General features: G+C 48.9%; 1 protein-coding gene across 3 annotated transcripts in view; it reads left to right on the forward strand.

Moving 5' to 3' along the window:
* Positions 1-18319, forward strand: part of CSNK1G3 (casein kinase 1 gamma 3) — a 1399476-nt gene that overhangs the window by 521840 nt on the left and 859317 nt on the right. For all 3 annotated transcript variants that reach the window (XM_069625586.1, XM_069625585.1, XM_069625587.1), the window contains one exon: positions 16014-16162. In XM_069625586.1, coding sequence (XP_069481687.1) covers positions 16014-16162 — 149 coding nt within the window. The remainder of the gene's footprint in view (positions 1-16013; positions 16163-18319) is intronic.

Here is an 18319-nt window from a genome sequence, read left to right on the forward strand (position 1 = left end):
ATATTTTCCTTCCAGCATCAACATCCTTAGAACATACCGGCATCAAGCTAGTATAAGTGCATACCATCCGTGGCGATGACATAAGAATCTGACCACCCGCTGATACCTCCTCCAATGGCCCTGTCAACATTGCCAATCTCTCACTCAAAAGTGCTTTCAACTTCACAAACCTATTCAGTTCCCTCTTTGCTAAACGAAACGTCCTCTGCAACTCCTCGAATGACAATATATGGTCATCATTCATCACATCCCTGATACATAAAATCCCTTTCGAGACCCAACTTCTCCAACATAAGGGCTTATTGGCTATTTGCAAGCTCGGATTAAGCCAACTAGAGGCGCCATAGTGCAAGTACAAGTTCCCTTGAAAAAGACTCAACCACCAAACCAAGATCTCTTTAGTCACAGTAATAGTCGGCAGTCCACTACCCCTCCCAGGCAGATGTCCCATTGAGGCAATAGCATGTAATGGAAAACCATTCAAATTACATCTTTCAATTAGTACCCAATAGGTTTCCGGGCCATTCCCCGCTGAAAAATAGTATGCCGCCTTTTTCAAAATAAACCCTTTATAGTATTGTTCCAAAACCTCCACATTTCGTACTACGCATCAAAATAAATTTTGGAATCTTAGGTCTCTTTTTATCCCCCCATAACCTTTAAACTTCAGACTTCCATACAAACCAAAATACTCAGATTACAAATCCTCCAATCCTAAATGGAACTCCAGTACGCAAAAGAAAACGACTTAACCATTAATCTAGTGAAATCTGAAGTAATGGCATTACTGAACAGCTCAGGGAATAAAAAGAAAGTACCAAGAATTTACCTAGGCAACACGAAATTATAAAACATAAAAACGATTAAATACCTTGGTATATGGTTAGATCAGCATATAGGAGACAATGAATGGGCATCCCACTTGACAACCAAAATTGATTCCTTTGCTCGACAATGCATAATGATTCATCGGAAACATGGAAAACTTTCATTCAGACCATTGATCAACTTTTACCGACAGAAAGTAATACCAATAATGATTTACGGAAGTGAGACATTACTAAACTTCTCATGGCAAAAATGGGACAAGATGGAGGGACGCTTCTGGAGGAAAGTGCTAGCGCTGCCAAATTCTTTTCCAGTGCAGCGCATAAGGTTTGAATTAGCACTCCAATCTGTCGAATCCATTGTACTGTGGAAAACAATTGACTTATACAGGAAAATAACCTATGAAGTCATTCCGGCGATGAAATTATTAACCTGAAAGAAATCTATGAATGACACCATTTTAGGGTCATGGAAAGAAGCCTGTAAACAAGCCATGATAACCATGGACATTACAGAGGAGATGTTGACATGTAGACCAACTAAAGCAAAAATAAAACTACAAAGAATTGACTGGATTCTGACAATTGGAAAAAAATCCCAATTCCAGCTTTCGCTTAACTGCTTTTATGATTGTAGAGTGCTGAACCAAATCCCGGAATATCGGAACCTCTTCCCTTGCCAAAAAACGTGAAATCTGTTTCTATGAATATGCCTCAATATACTACCTACGCATGAAGTCTTATTGTCACGCTCACCTGGTCTCCACGGAGGCGTCGCACGAAGCTGCACGAGGGACGTCTGCACGTGCGTTGTGCGAACCTGAGTGATGAATGCCTGCACGTGTCTTCTCTCTCTCTCACTATTACTTCACATGGGAGCATTTGCCTTGGGTGTTTCAATGGCGGGTTCTCTGTCCTGCAAATGCATGCAGGGGTGCGGTATTGTTCCAGCCGCTTTTCTGGATCTAGTTGCTTCACTGATCCTGCGGGCTGTAGCAGAGTCTTGAATAACTTGATTCTGTAGGCAAGTCTCTATGCCAATAGACTCTTGATATAGTTTGCTTAAATGTTTTTGTTGCCAAAGTTCTGACTATTCTTTATTTCTTAACAGGTGCACTTTAGGAGGGTTTCAGATGAAGGATTGCTATCTCCCACGGCGCTGAGCAGAATTCCTGCAGGTGAGTATTAGCGTGAGTGCGCGGTGTCAAAATGTTCTATAAATGGTTATTTTCCTGTGCGTGACTAATCTGCTGTTCTTTCGTTCCTGCACTGCAGGTGCGGTGTGGCTCCGGAGCGGCGATCGCATGAACCCCTTCAATGGAATTCGTGAAGAATGCAGCCTCCGGCTGAGTATTGGATCTATATGCGTGTGCCTCCTTTCTGCCGATGCGACGATCCAGAGAGCAGCTGAAGATGAAGCCTTTCAGATGGACCGCTTCAGGTAAGGACTCGACCACTGTTCTTTTTCTTGTTCTCTCTTCCTTTCCTTTCTTCACAGGTGCTGATGGTTCGTGGTTCCCAAGACAGGCGTGGCTGAAGATCGGGTAACTGGAGCTGAGCAGACACAGTGAGCGTTAATCTGCAGGAGTGCAGAATAACGCGAAGCATGTTCTTTCTTTAGGGTGTGGTTTATATAGCCCTGCACAAGTAGTTCCAGGGTAAGTAGTCCCTCCAGCCACACCCTGCACAAGTAGTTCCAGGTAAAGTAGTCCTTCCAGCCACACCCAAAGTAAGGCTGAATGGCTTAGTTCCTTCAGGCTGGGCTATGTGTAGTCCCATGCTGCTTACCACAAGATGGAATAGTATGAGCCTGGCGCCAACAGCACCAGGACTGGCTCCAGGAAGTCCTAGGGCAACCTTTTGGGGCCTTAAAGGTCCCCATGGGTGCCAGTAACTGGGGTAGACTGGTCTGCTACTGATGTCTGGGAGCATGCACCATGACAGTTATCAAAAGAGCGACAAATCGCAGATGATCGGAAATTATGTTGGTTCTGTGGAGACGAAAATCAAGCAATATACCATATCCTTATGGAATACATAGCACTAGACAATGAAAGAACATTTGCGGCCATGCTCCCCATAGAAAAGAATGTACAAAACAGAGAACTAAGATTGGCAACTCTGCTCGTGGGGACTCGTAAAAGATTCATATTCAGAACAATCCAATATGGGATAGCAATAATTAAAAAACAAGACGGTGACCCATTCGAATAATGGATGAGAAATGAATAAGACTACATGCCTGAGTTAATGTCAATTTAACTCACAAATGACTTGCTGGAAAAACTGAGAAGAAGGGACATAATTTCTATTTATTTTGTTTTATTTCGTTTAAAGTTTTTTTTTCTTTCAAAAATAAGTATATGCTATTTTGGAATGTACACGTTTAAATTAAACATGCAAATACAAAAATAAAAAATAAAAATGTTAACTATTGCACAGTTAATTGAGGTACAAGGTCAATCACCACAAGAAGAGCAGGGCTTATTGAAAAAGCAGGGTTGTTCCTTATCCCCCACTCAGGCTTTTTGGAGACAGGACAGCGCTGGAAAGCCAGTTATGCCTCTAGAATTATTGAAGGTGGTGCTAGAGCAACTTCACTACTCCACACACACACACACAATCTTGCTGCCATAATTGCAGAAGATTGGTTCTTGCCAAATCTATTAGAACACGTGGCACACTGTGAACTTCATTGTGTGCCAGAAGTTTGCAGCAGGGCACACTTTGAGAACAGTGAGAGGAGCAATTCCCAGACCAACGGTCATTTCCAGCATCTACATATAGATTATGTGGATATGTTACAAACATGTAATGGATATAGGTATATGCTAGTGGGAGTATGTCACTTTTCCAGATGGATTGAGGCAGGTCCATGTAAGCACCCAGATGCCACATGTGCTGCCAAGTTTCTTGTATGTGAGGTGTTTCCTAGATGGGGTGTGTTGGAAGGCTTGCGATCTGATGATGGCTATCATTTTGTGAATGAGCTATTTGAACAGATCACTCTTCTATTAGGTATAAAGCATACGTTTTCATCTGCCTATCACCCACAGGTGAATGGTATATTCGAGAGATTAAATGGGCTTATTAAAGAAAGGATAGCCAAGATCAACCTTACTTTGAAGGAAGGATGGCTTCATTGCCTGCCACTTGCATTATTTGCACTCAGAAATGAGCCTGGCTCAGATCACCACTTAACTACTCATGAGTTGGTGACTGCACGCCGCATGAGAGTACCTCTTGCTCCTCCCACTCAATTGGAAACTGATGCCCACAGTGTATCAAAAACATTAGGTGATGAGATGCATTATTATTTGACAATGGCTACTAGTGTTTCTTTTATTTCTCAACTGATCAGAAATCTAAGGGAAGGGTCGAAAAAGATTGGTGAAGACGACCAAACAATTGAGCTTAGTGATTTGCTGAAACGGCCTAGTTTATATCCAGGGGACCAGGTGATCATTAGAAGCTTTGTGCACACTTGGAACAAGACCTGCTTTGAAGGACAGCCACATCTGAATTATATAAAACCGTATATCGATGAGGTCCCTACCCCTCTGGCACCCGTTGACAGTGAAGCAAGAGAAGAAGCTCCATGGATGAGGATGAGATTGGCTACCAAGAAGCAAAATCAAGACTTACTGGAATAGATTAACTTTGAATGTTTAAAAACCTTCCAAGCGTAAGGAAAAAGAGTAAACTTTTGCAGCAGTTCCAGCACTGTTTTAGATGGGTACATGGAACAATGATTTGGTGATCAAGTAGAAAGAAAGAGCGCATGACATTTCATGTTACCTATAACAATAAGATTGCACACTTTCTTGTATGCTCCTGCACCTTCTACATTAGCGTACCAATTTCCAACTGGGCCCCAGCAATGTTGCTTCTGTTTGGCTGCTTCCCTGGCTTCTGTGGTGCCAAGCCGGTCCGCAACTGACGCACATCATTTCTCAACAGGCCAACATCAATGGTAACTGTCTCAATCTTATGTTCCAACGACGCTTGTGATGTTGCTATCACAGCCAATATCCAATCCTCTCCTTGCTGGCTCACGCACCCTGAGGCAGGCTCTGCACCCCTATTTGGCAGTGACTGCACCCTGCCACCTCCCTCCTTCTGAGTGAAGGCTTCCATGACCGTCTTCTTGGCCCTGTCACTGTTAGGCTTGTCTGGCATCTGCAGGTAGTTTGCTATGAAGAGCCCAATCTAATGAGAACTGCGCACATGTATCCCTTCTATGCGCTGCACTCAGGTTTTGCCGTCGGCCCGTCTAACTACAGAGCACCCCAGGGGCAGGGCACCCCAGAGAAGGCCAGGTGCCACAGCCGGAGAGCACAATCGGCTCCCCCTTTTTTACCTGTGACCCATCAGCAGACACGCCGAGTGAGGACAGGGTCCGCTAGTAGTCAGGCTCCTGCTCCAGCCACCGCCCCGCAACAGGTCCATCCAACACCCAGCCCAGACAGAAGAAGCTCACTTCCCACAGGCAGGTGCCCTCCAGAATCCGTTTCATGCTGTACAATCACCAATTCCCCAAGTGCAGCACGGCAGCTAGATCGATCAATAATGGCCTGCTGCCTGCTGCAAAGGCAATACCGGCTCTCCGTTCTCAATGAGAAGCGAGCCCATATCCAAGCCTGCATCTCTGCAGCATCTAACAACTCGGATGAACTCTTTAAAATCTGCAAAGAACTGGACAATCCTGCCACAGTCTCTGCCTCTCCTGTCCCTTCCCAGGCCCTCTGCACGGCACTGGCTTCTCACTTCATTTAAAAAACTCAGGACATCCTGTCCTCACTCTCCTCATATCGCCTCCCTCCCTCTACTCCCTGCTCTTCCTCTGGCCCTTCTGCAGCCCCCCCTCCACCCTTCTCTGCCTTTCCCCTTTTCTCTGCAGATGAGGTTTCTCGACAAGTACGACCTATGAAAGTCTCGGCGAAACAGGTTCACCCCTGTTCCTATCAATGGGATTATCAAGGACCACATCGACTCCCTGGCTCCTGCCCTGGCTGATTTCTGCAATCACTCCTTCGCCACCAGAGTCTTCCCATCCCCCCTGAAGCACTCCCTTGTTCACCCTCTTCTTAAGAAACCCTCTGCTGACCCTTCCTGCCCGGCTAACTATCGCCCATTCTCCATCACTCCCTTCCTGGGCAAGTTCCTGGAGAAATTGGCCACCTCCCAGCTTAATCTCCACACTGAATCTGTTGGTCGTCTTCATGACCATCACTCTGGCTTCAGGGCTGCCAGAAGCACGGACACTGCTCTCCTGAACATCCGTGAAGATCTGCTCTCCAACCTTGACTCCAACACCCCGTGTGTCCTCATCTTGCTTGATCTCTCTTCTGCCTTTGACACGGTCAACCATGCCATCCTGCTCAACCGTCTCCGTGACATCCTGGGTATCACTGGACAGGCTCTGGCGTGGCTGACTTCTGTCCTCTCCAACTGACCCTCCCATGTCCAACTTGGGTCCTTCCTCTCCGATATCTTTTTCTCTACCTGTGGTGTCCCCCAGGGGTCTAACCTCGCTCCCTGGCTGTTCAACCAATACCTGGCTCTCCTTGCCCATCGCATCGCCGCTCTCTGCCCCAACTTTCAGTGCTATGCGGATGATACCCAGCTCATTTTCAGGCTACCCTCGGCCTCCTCTCCTTCCCTCATCTCTGACTGTCTGCTATCCAGGAGTGGTGTGCCGCCAATGACCTCTGCCTTAATGCCAGTAAGACTGAGATTCTACGGCACACCCACTCCCTCCTTCCCTGCAGCTCTCTGGCCGGCCTCTCTTGGCCCTCTTCCTGCTACCACCTGCAAGGCTAAAAACCTTGGGGTCATCTTAGACTCCACACTCTCCTTCTCTCCTCACATCTCTGACGTCTCTAAGAAGTCACACTACCAGCTGCACCTCCTCCTTCTTTTCCTCTCCTTCCCCCAGAAGCTCACCGTCTCCAGAACCCTGGTTCTCTCTAGGCTGGACTATTGCAACAGTCTCTAACTTAATCTGCCTGCCTCTACTCTCCGTCCTCTGCAACTTATCCAAAACAGAACTGCGAGACTTGTCCTTGGCCTCAAGCCCAGGGATCTTATCTCTCCAGGACTGACCTCTCTGCACTGGCTCCCAGTGGCTGCAAGGATTAAGTTCAAAACCCTCTGCATTGTCCACAAGGCCTTCTGGGTCCTGGGGCCACAATACCTTCAACTCTCTTTCCAAATACCTTCCTTCTCGGGCTCTTCGCTCATCTGCCTCCAACTCCCTCAGGGTCAGATGCTTCTCCAAGCAACGAGTTGGTGGTCGAGCTCTCTCTTCAGCAGGGGCCTCCCTCTGGAACAGCTTTTCTGCCTCCCTGATACTTGAGGAGAACCATCTCCGGTTCCGGAAACACCTCAAAACCTTCTTCTTTGCTTCTGCTTTCTATGCCTCTCTCCCCTGCTGAAATTCCTGGCTGAAACTGCACTGGTTACCTGGCCACCCTTTCTGATCTTGGGGCCAGACCCTGCTTTTTGCACACTTGCCCTGCCCCCCTGATAACCCCTTCACCTGGGGACTGTTTTCTGTATCCCTACAGTCACCCTACCAGCACTTATTTCTGCTCTTACCCTGCACTTGCCACCATCTGGCTGCTTTCATTTATCTTATTTATTCTTCAATCCCATGCACTGCACTTTCCCCTCTCCCTTCCCCCAGGCACTTGCCCTTTCTCCCTACCCATGCACTTGCACGATCTGAATGACACCTGGCCTAGTAGGATCGTTGTCTTTCTTCCCACTGTTTCCCCTCCCTTGCCTCGTCGTGCCTTGAAACACTTGTGTATAGGCGCATTATAAATGCCATATATCATATCATATACCACGTTAATCAAACCGCTGGGGGCTATTAGGATGCCAGTGCCCTGATGGTCCAGGTCATCTGTCACACAGATAAAAATCAGGGGCTCATTTCTGCATATATAAAGGTCCCTTTGGTGACATCTGACACAGAGCAGGGTGCAGACTCGAGAATAATGTACAGAAATGGTGTACTTCAGCAGCAGCAGTGTCCATGGAAAAGGCAGCTCCCCCACCCTCTCTCTCCCAGGAAAAACCCAGTCCAGGTGTGCACGCCTCACAGCCCCAGCAGGCCCATATGGTTCTTCTACTGTTAGTGGAGCAAAAACAGGCCTCTCGCCACCTAATCACTATTCTCTGTGTGAGCTACCCCAATAGCAGAGGTCAGGGAGAAAAAGGAACATGATGGCTCACATTTCCACCCTCTGCAGCTCACTCCGTTGGGCTGCCCCGGGCCACCCGCAACAAGGGAAAGATGCCCGTGCATCAGGTGCTCAGTCCTCCAGGCAGCCACAATGGCACCCTGTCTAGCCAACTGCTGCTCCGTCCCAGTTTCTGGCAGCGTCCTGTATCGCATGGAGTCAGGATGCCGCTCGGCAGTGGCTCCCCCTCCGCACACTGTCCCATGAAGTTCGCAGGGCTCCTTCACAGCAGCTCCCAGGGGCACTGCACCGGCTGCACACCACCACGGCACAGCCCGCGACACACCGGCTCCTCACTGCACACTGGTACCTCAGCTGCACCTAATCCGATTGCGTCTGCCATTTTGGTGAATCTCGGCAGTCTGTCTTGGACAGCGTCCCATGCAGCCTCAGACCTCCTGCACAGCAACAGGCTCCATCTGTTCCGGGCACGTTCCAGAGCAGGAATTACCAAATAAAATATATAATAAGGACACATCAGTGAAGGAACCGGCAGGACAGGAGCTTGGCAAGGCTGCTGCTCATTGCATGGCTGCTGGCCACGCCTCCTCCATCTCTTGCATTAAGTTATCATCTTAATGTCCCTGCAACTAAAGTGTTTTCCCTGAATTTGAAAAGGTTTGTTGTACCATAGTTTTTTCCATGCAACTGGCCATGGCCTTCGGCCGTGCCCACTGTGTATTTTGGAACACTACCAGACCACTAGCCATGACACAGCCTTCCTCTGTGGCCACTGTATACTTTAGAATTCAACCAGACCTTTTGTTACAACATAGGTTTTTTTCCACTCCACTGCCCATGGCTTTCCGATTAGTATTTTTTATTTTTATGATTTTTATAATTTTTACATTTTAGGATGTGGTATTGAAAACTATGATAAATTAATATATGTGTAAATTGTGGAGTGGGGGGGCGCTAGAGAGCCCAGCCAAGATGGCCGGAAGCCCATGAGCTCCCACACACATACACAGATCCGGTAATTATCCAGTGGTTTCCCCCGATGAAGCTTAATTCTCAGAAGTAGTGCCATTGCGGGCAAGCTCGCCCCATCTGCGTGGTGAAATCCTGGAGTGATTTGGTGCTGTCAAAGGGAAAATCCAAGGAATACGAAGAGTCCCTGAGATGCGACAGCTCAGAGAGCCGGAGGAGCAGTAGTCTTGGGCGTGAAATACCGGCACTTCCCTGACCGGAGGCCGGCAGGCACCCTGCTAGCACTGGGATCTGAAGGCGGCGGCAGAGAGTTGGTGCCCCGACCATCACCAGTCGGAATTCAGTGGAGTGGACTGACAACGGGACCCTGAGAGCAGATGCAGAGCACACTGGGGGAATCACTGAGTGCTGGCGTGCCCCGCACACAGACGATGCTGGCCGGCTGCTGGTGGCATTCTGGGCACTGGTAACTTGTCCTCGATGGATTCAAAGGAAGCCGACACCATCAGAGAGACGATCACAGCCGCGAGATGAGAGGTCGGCGGAGCTCACTCCTCAAAGCAGTGGTCGGCACAAACGCCACGTGGGTGGCTCCATACCACAGCACACACCTGTGACCAGCGGCTGTGGGGACTAGCCTTGAAGGCACAGTACACTCCGGTTGTGCTGTCAGACCGAGGGTGAGGACCCCCCTGCCACCCGCTTCTATCCGCTGCTTGGAAGGACCCGCAGCGGTTGGACTGAGCCAGTCTGCCATCTGGTCGGCGGGACCGCTCTGCCAAGGTGGCGGTGGCCGGAGCTCCTCCCGGTGGCTGTGCTCGGAGTATCGATACCCAGATTGAAGGGACAACACAAGACGGCCTGGCCGACATAGATGCTTCCCGCAGCACGTAAAGGACAGCGTTGACACAAGTAAGCCTGAGGGGAAGGGGAGGAATGCCTCACAGCGGCCTGGGCCACCATTATTGGCAGCGCTGCTTATCACAGCAACCAGGGACATTGAGCAGGGGCAGATGCGCACATGTAGTAAGGAGGCGGTCAGATCCTGACCACCGAGGTGGACTGGGCCCGCAGTGGTGACATGGAGGAACGGATAGGTGGGAGCCTTGTAACCATGCTGAGCCTGCTCCGGTGTTCACTGCACCCGCGGGCTCACCTGGCATGGCGCATACTGAACGCACATAAGGCAGGACACAGCCTGCTGAGAGGGAGAATCAAGCAGATGTCCTCCCCCACTAATAAAGCACAGCTCTTATGCTGCTGGTGAACGCCTAAACTGGATCAAAGCCATCCAAGAGCACTGCGCACCCGGATAGACAAGAGCCAGAGCAGGATATACAGCTGCCACGAGACAGGGTCCACAGGGAAGACAGTCGGTGGGGACATGCCCCCAGACAGGCGCGCACAGTGTATACGGCACTCGTTCATCATTGTGAGACCCAAAATCTGCAAAGGGCCCCCACTGCTGCCACACTAAGAGAGACAATATGATCGTATTAGGGCTGAAGGAGAGCACGACCTTGCGATTCCCCAAGGCTGCTACAGTCAGCATCAAAGGCCACCTACTAATATTGGGCATATGCATAGACAAGATACTGGGGGATTCCTTGCTCCCCCCCACCAAAACAGGTCTACACAGAGAACCTTGGAGTGGAAGATATTGCCAGACAAGCGGCATAGGTGGACACACCACCAGTTTACTATTGTAGAACTATACCACTCACGTGGTGACCCTACCTCTGTTAAATAATGTTTTGATAATAATACTTGGGCCTGGAGTGAAGGGGCCATGTGAGCTTTTGCTGGTGACATTTTACAATGTCACAGCAAAAAAGAGTGCACTCCAGAATTGAGAGCCAAAAGGGCACAGTGAGCCCACTTCATATAGAACCCAGAGCAACGGAAATGTCCAAATCCGGTGAAGGCGGCAAACAGCAGTCCAAACTATACTTTGACACGCCCTCTCAAACAAGAAAGAACAAATCGATGGAGGATTCCCCAGAGGCACGGACTAAAGTGGTGTCCCAAGAGCCAGGCGCAGCGTTTCAAGACATTAAGGAAATGTTCAATTAACTGCAATCTAGCATACAGTCTCTGGACGGGAAACTGGATACTCAACTGCAAGGCTGACCACATGCAAGTCCGCCTGGACAAGCCTGGTGAGAGGCTGGACGAGTTGGAAGGAAGAGTGTCCAGGGTGATGGCCAGTGAGATGACCCTGGTGAAATGGGCATTGAAGGAGCTTACCGAGAAACAGGATGATCTGGAGTCCACATCGCGAAGAAGCAACCTAAGAATAGTTGTAATCCTGGAGTCGGTAGAGCAAAGAAACATGTAACCTCTGGTGGAGGAGATACGGCAGGAAGCACTAGTGCCAAGTTGAAAGAGCACACTGCATACCCAGTGGGAGGAGGCCGATTCCAGGTGCACCATCCCACCTGATCATAGCCCACATAGTGAACTATTGTGACAGGGATGTCGCCCTCTGCAAAGCTCGAGAAAAGGGGATGGTGACCTACAAAGGAGGCACGATCGAACTCTTTCCAGATTTCTCAGACAAAGTACAAGCCTCCAGGAGGACATACACTGAAGTTAAGAAACAGTTGCGAGACAGAGGCATCCGCTACACTATGCTGTTTCTGGCCAAACTGTGCATTGAACATGAAGGGCAAGCACTTTTCTTTCACACTCCTGAGGAGGCCACCATCTTTCTGTAAATGCAACCAACGAACCCCCGGCCGCGAGGGAACAATGGGTAAAACTGCACCCGATGAAGCATACCCTTTAATGATGCATGACACTTAAGTCTGGTTGAGTCCAGATCCGTGCGAGTCGGGGTAACCACATATTTATATAGGTGTGATGGAGGGCTGGTCTCATAGCTATCCCTCAAGCGGAAGCTCAGGTTTTGCACAAGGTTGGGCGTAGGGAGTAGCTGATGAGTTGTGGTGTTTAGCGGGTTAGGGGGGTGGACCAGGCAACTGGTGAGTTGGGGATGTTGGTGGGGACTTAGGAGGGGGCTTGCGGGTTGCTGACAAATCGGGGTTGTCAGTGGGGGTAGGGGAGGAGGGGAGATTCGGTACAAGTAATACGCCACACATGGCTTAGGAAGAGTTGGCACAGTATAACCGGGGGAAAGCCGGGGGGGACAGGCAGTCGGACGGTTCTGCCCCTTGTAGCAGCACATACCTTCCCTATGATTTATGACACCACTTAGTTTTATTACATGGAATGTCAGGGGGCTGAATTGCCCATGTAAGAGCCGGAAGTTTTTGTTATATATACAACGCCATCAGGTGGGGATTGCCTTCTTACAGGAGACCCACTTAACACCGGAGGTAGAATCCAAATTTGGAAGGAGCTGTGGCTGCCACAGATACTTTTCATTGTATTCTTTGTATCCACTGGGGTATGAGTACTCTCATCCACAGCTCCGTGGGGTTCAGTCAGACCAATGTTATCAAAGATCGAAAGGGAAGGGCACTTGTGGTGCAGGGCATTATTCAGTTGAAGACCTACAACTTAATTACTATGCCCCAAACCAAGATATGACAGACACGCTGGACTGGATGGAACAGCAGCTGGGGAAATTACCTGATGGGGAATTAATTTCGGCTGGCTGGACCCTGCATGTGATCAGATGGGAGATAGCCAACGCCCAGGAAGCAGGGGGGCGAGAAAACCACAGGGCATGGGCCTCATATGGGAGATAGATGTGTGGAGGGTTAGAAATCAAAATACACAGCAATACACGCATTACTCTGAACCTCATAACTCTGCATCGCAGTTGATTCCTTTTTTGATATCACAATCACTGTTGGGACAGGTTGGAGAGGTAGTAATCCTTGTCTGCACGCTCCTGTGCAGCTGACTGTTGAATTATCAGGCTGTGCAAGAGAGACCTCCCTGGAGGTTCAAAAGTGAAGGTCTCACAATACGGTGTTTAGGGAGGGTTTGACAGTGGCCATCGATTCAATCTTTGAAATCAATGAGGGTTCAGTGCAGTCTGTGTTGATATTGTGGGAAAGTGTGTGTGATCAGAGGGGAATGCATATCCAGGGAATCGGGGATCATAAAGCAAAGTAGAAGGGAGCTGGCCGTAAAATACGGGCAATGCAAGCAGCTACACCCACCCCAACAAACCTGGAACAAGCGGAGAACCTGCAGCAGCTGCAGGACTTCCAGAAGTTGGCACAAAGGGAAGCCAAATACATATGGAGCAGGTCAGCAATACGTCAATATGGGGAGGGGCAGACCCCGGGCAGAAAGTTAGCAAGGGCGACCAAGATGGACAACCTAAGGGGCAGAATCCCAGCGATAGCGGATGAACATGGGGTGGATCGGTTTGAGGACAAGGCGATAGTCCAGCAATTCTTTTGGGTCTATAAAGAACTATATTCCTCACAGACTCTGGCTACACAGGCAGAGATAGATTTGTACTTGGACCAGGTTGCTTGCACTGGTGCACAGATGAACAGAGGGAATGACTGGGCCGCCCATTGACACTGATGGAAGTGTTTTGGGGCAATTAAGTCAAGCTGGTTTCATACCATGGCGTTCCACCTCATGGACTCAGGAGAATGTTCAGGTTAATAGCGGCGGTGCCACAAGAGGACTGTCGTGGCAGCGTTGCTCAAAGCCACCACTCAGTTGAATGGCCGTTCCTGTTCTCTGTGCTGCGCCGGATGGGAATGGGGAAGCAGTTCATAGCCATGATGTCATTATTATATATACACCCCATTGCCAAGATAAGCGTGACTGGTCAATTGACATCGACTATAGCATTGGGGAGGGGAACACGTCAGGGCTGCCCCCTTTTACCTCTGTTGTTCACCCGGGCAATAGAACCACTAGCAGAAAGGTTAAGAGAACTACACATACGCAGACAATATGGTGGTGTTAATCCAAGACCCCAGCACTAACCTAGACTCGGTCATGTGCAATGTTCAGCGATTCAGGGATTTAACAGGGTTAAGAGTGAATGCCAACAAGTCGGTCATCTTCCCACTAACAAAGTGGAGCAGTATCAAGATGGGTGGGAGTTCCAATGGCACATGGTCCAGACCCGCTACCTAGAGATTAATTTAGCAAGGGACCTTGGGGTTATATATAATGGCAATTACACAAGGTTCTACAACAGTCAAAGGTGGCCATGTCCAGATGGAAGACCCTTCCCCTCAACCTATACGGCAGGATATCTGTGATTAAAATGACATTGCTCCCCAGCCTTCTGTATGTTTTCTTAAACACCCCTATAGCGGTGCCTAGGGAATATTTTCGGGAACCGAAATCAGCAGTATTACAGTCCATATGGGTGGACAAACAAGTCAGGGTCTCCTGGGACAAACGAACGGCGCCCATACAGGAAGGGGGCCTAGCGTTGCCTGAGTTTGAAACATACTATAATGTGCCACAGACAGGGTTTCCCCTCTGCTGGTTTGGGGTGCGGGGAATTAGAAGACATGTGGAAGTAGAAAGGGCAATTGCAGCGCCGGCACTGTTGAGGTCTGTAATTCTTACAGCGCCGGGCAGGACACACCGGGCACACAATATGGTAGTTGCAACCTGCAGGGCCTGGACCCGCATAGAACACAAGACTAAGGGGGAGGTTCTCTATTCTCCCAGTCTTCCAGTAATACATATCCCTGAGGTCCCTATCACCAGTGAGGTGTGGTTTGTGCCCCTGATGAAAAGCCTAGGAGTGACACACTTTGGGGTGCTTTTCCCCAACGGGATGTTTGTGACATTGGATATGTTGAACGAGAAAGGGGAATTATCTGCGTTGGATATGTTCCTTTATTACAGGCTGAAGGTGACCTTATGTCAGCTGTTCTCCACTTTCCCCAGGTAACCAAAGGTCACTTGCACACTGGATAGGCTGATTTGGGGGGGGGGTCTCGGAGGTAAAGTAACATCAGGATTGTATACCATGAGCCTCGACTCTAGGAAGGAACGGCCTCTCCTCGAGGGAAATGGGAACAGGCCCTGGAACGGGAGATTTCGGCAGAGACCTGGAGGTACTGTTGCAAGATGACTAGAAAGGGGGCCGTTAAAGCGAGATTGAAATTAATCAATTTCAAATATCTACACCAATATAACTACACACCGACCCAACTGAAAGAATTCTTCCGGGACACTTCGAGTAGATGTCAGATGTGACAACAAACCAGAGGACATTCTCCATGTAGCCTGGGGTTGTTCTACCATTCATCAATTCTGGGAGCAAGTATTTGAAACAATCAGTGGCATCACAGGGCAAGAGGTAGAACCAGATCCACTGATGGCCCTGTTGGGTTACGCTAAATCGACACCAAAACATTCTAGAAAACTGGCGCGTCTGCTCCTGATACTGGCCACACGACGGGTGGCAATGTTGTGGGGGGTGGGGGAACAGAGCCCAATGATAGTTCAATGGAAAGCAGATATTTTATATTGTAACGATATGGAAAGCGGATGGAGCTCCATGGCCCGTAATCAATATGGTGATACACATGTGCCTCCTGGCAGGGCATGAAAGCATTAACAATCAAACAGCGCACATCTGTGATCAGGCTGTTAAAATTAGGTGATGTAAAAAAAAAAATGAATGGATTGTCAGATAATACTTTACTTTTGCAAACACATTTTTGCCACTCTACATGAGTTTCCATTTCCAAGTATTTTTGTGAAAATGACTCGCCTCTTTGATCTATCTATGGCTAACTAAATAAAAGTATGTTGATGGTGTGAATAACATTGCTTGTTACCAGTTTATTCCTTTATTTAATTTAAATTCCTGAATCCTTTTGATTTTCGAAAGTCTTCAATGTTTTGCTTTGATGGGATACTTTGGAAAGGAGAGCTGCAGATGCTGTGAAATATACCATAAAGTCACGCCTTTCGTGTTTGTTCCTCATATAATTCAGATTTTAGGACCTTTTCACTTTGAAGCACAACTGTACTTAATGTTTGTATTATGGTTTCAGAATGATAGTAGATTTTAAAATATTTTTTTTTTCTTTTCCAGATGGCGTACCTCAGGTCTATTATTTCGGCCCTTGTGGGAAATATAATGCCATGGTGCTAGAACTACTGGGACCTAGTTTAGAAGACTTGTTTGACCTGTGTGATAGATCATTTTCTCTTAAAACTGTTCTTATGATAGCCATACAACTGGTGAGTAAACTTCAAACATGTTTTTGAACAATCCAGTATCTTTTTTCCCTTACAAATGAAAATGCATGGATTGATGGAGTCTAAAATTGTGCGTGTGAATGTAGTGAGCCACAGAGTGCGATTTTTGAGGGATCCTGTGCTATAGTTTGTGACAAATTATTAGTCAGTATTCCAGTGGGCTTTATCATGAAATAAGTGACTGCTGCCCTAACAGGAGATTGGCTCACACTGCAGAATTCCTGATCCTCCCCTCCCCCCTTTCTCACACTTCCTCCTTCCGACTACCCTACTTTTATCTTGTTCCTAGCTTTGTATGGATTAGGACTTGAGCTTTAAAACTGCTTTGATCTGTGCCTTCTCTCCTTGCTAGACTTCCCACTATGTCCATCTTTCCTCTCTACCCATTTCACTTTCCTCCCTCCTTGCTTCGTCTTCCTTCCATTTATACTCATACGTGCCGTCCCCGTTCCTCCATCCTGGTTGACGTACCCCTAACATGGGGATGGTACCGGAACCTTTGGCAGTGAAAAATTGAGATTCCCCTTTAATTTAGTATAACACGTGGGGGGCGCAGCCCCGGGTGTGGGAACACCTGCCCTGAGACCCTGCCCTCCAGCACCTCACCTTAGTCCCTTTTTTCCGCATGGACGGTGTCAGACCTGCCAGCTAGGCGCAGAGACTTTAACATTCCGCTTGCTCCCCTTTTTTTTGTTTTTCAATCTTTGTCACCTCCCTTCAGTGCCTCGCCTACCCCGGCCTATGTCTGCTCCAGGAGGATTCACGAGATGTGCATCCTGCAACTGCTTGTTCCCAGCCTCACCCCCATGCGCTCCGTCTTGAGTGCCTGGGTGCTGACCACCGCGGCTTGCAGTGCTCTGTCACCGGGCATTGAAGAATCTGTAGCGTTGGAGGGAGATCTTCCACACTTCTCGTCCCGCGCACCTTAAAAAGTCTCTCCAGGACCTCCTGTCAAGACAAGGTAGGCCCTTTGTTTAGTACGGCTCCTCGGAGCAGAGACTCCTTCCCAAGGTTTCCCACGGGCAAATGTTCCTTGGATTCAGGTTCTGGCAGGCTTGAAGCCGCTAATGCTACCGGCTCCCAAGCCAAAGGGCCCAGGGCTCTTCCGGATATTCCAACGGCAGATCGGAGGCCATCAAGGCTATCGGCTCCCAAGCCAAGGGGCTCAGGGGCCCGACCGGGATGTCCTCGGAAGGAGGATGAAGTTTGTCCTCATGGGCCCCAAGGGATAAAGGATCGTCGGATTCTACTGCCAAGATTCAGTCCTCGGCACGGTCCAGCACGACTACCGGCGCATGCGTCTAGGGCGTACATCCTACTGGAGCTCGTTCCGAGGTCATGAGTCTGGGTAGTTCAACTACCGGCCAGCTGGACGAGGTTCGCCGCCTACCTGAGTGATATCTGAGGTTGACGCATCTGTTTCGGGTTCAGGGCCCAAGGCATGTCCTCCCATGTCTAAGCCAGCTCAGGGCCTTCACACCCTTCCGCCCAGGCCATGGTGCAAGGCCCAACATGGCGGATAGGCACATGGCAGAGCCTGCTAGGCCGGCGGACTTCTTGTATTCGTCTCGGGGCCCACCCGTGCTCTCGTCCATTGAAAGGGCATTGCAAGAAGGTGTCATGCAACGCCTTGGATATTGGCGTCTATGGCGCAATTGGAGTCGCTACTGCACTTCCTGATTTCCAGCACACCTTCAACTATGTACATGCAGCGTTCTAGTTCTTTTACGTCGTATGTACGTAGTACTATTTAGGCACGCCGCCTCTTGACATCTGCGCGTTGCAACCTTTCGGTCAGCTGTGTTTTTCCTTTGCTGCCGTTGTTGCACTACGCTTTGTTCCCGGTCTCTTCCGGTTTTCTTTCCTTGTTATCTTTCTCTCCCTCTCTGCCCGTACTCCCTCCTGTTTATGCTACTTTTCAGTGCGTGGACCTCGATACGGGTTTCTTTCCTAGCAACCTCGCCGCATCTTACTTTCACTTTCTGTCCTGCTGCCTATGCTTTGGGTTTTCGTGGTTGTCCGAACTCCAATTCAACTATCTCTTATTCCTGTGCCCACATTGGGACGAATACGTTCTTCCACTTGAATCCTGCATCATCCAGTCCAGCTGCCACATTTCCGAGGTTTTTTTTTGGCACG

The sequence above is a fragment of the Ambystoma mexicanum genome, chromosome 6p (assembly GCF_040938575.1).
Source record: "Ambystoma mexicanum isolate Mex_15411 chromosome 6p, UKY_AmexF1_1, whole genome shotgun sequence".
In the NCBI taxonomy this organism is placed as follows: domain Eukaryota; kingdom Metazoa; phylum Chordata; class Amphibia; order Caudata; family Ambystomatidae; genus Ambystoma; species Ambystoma mexicanum.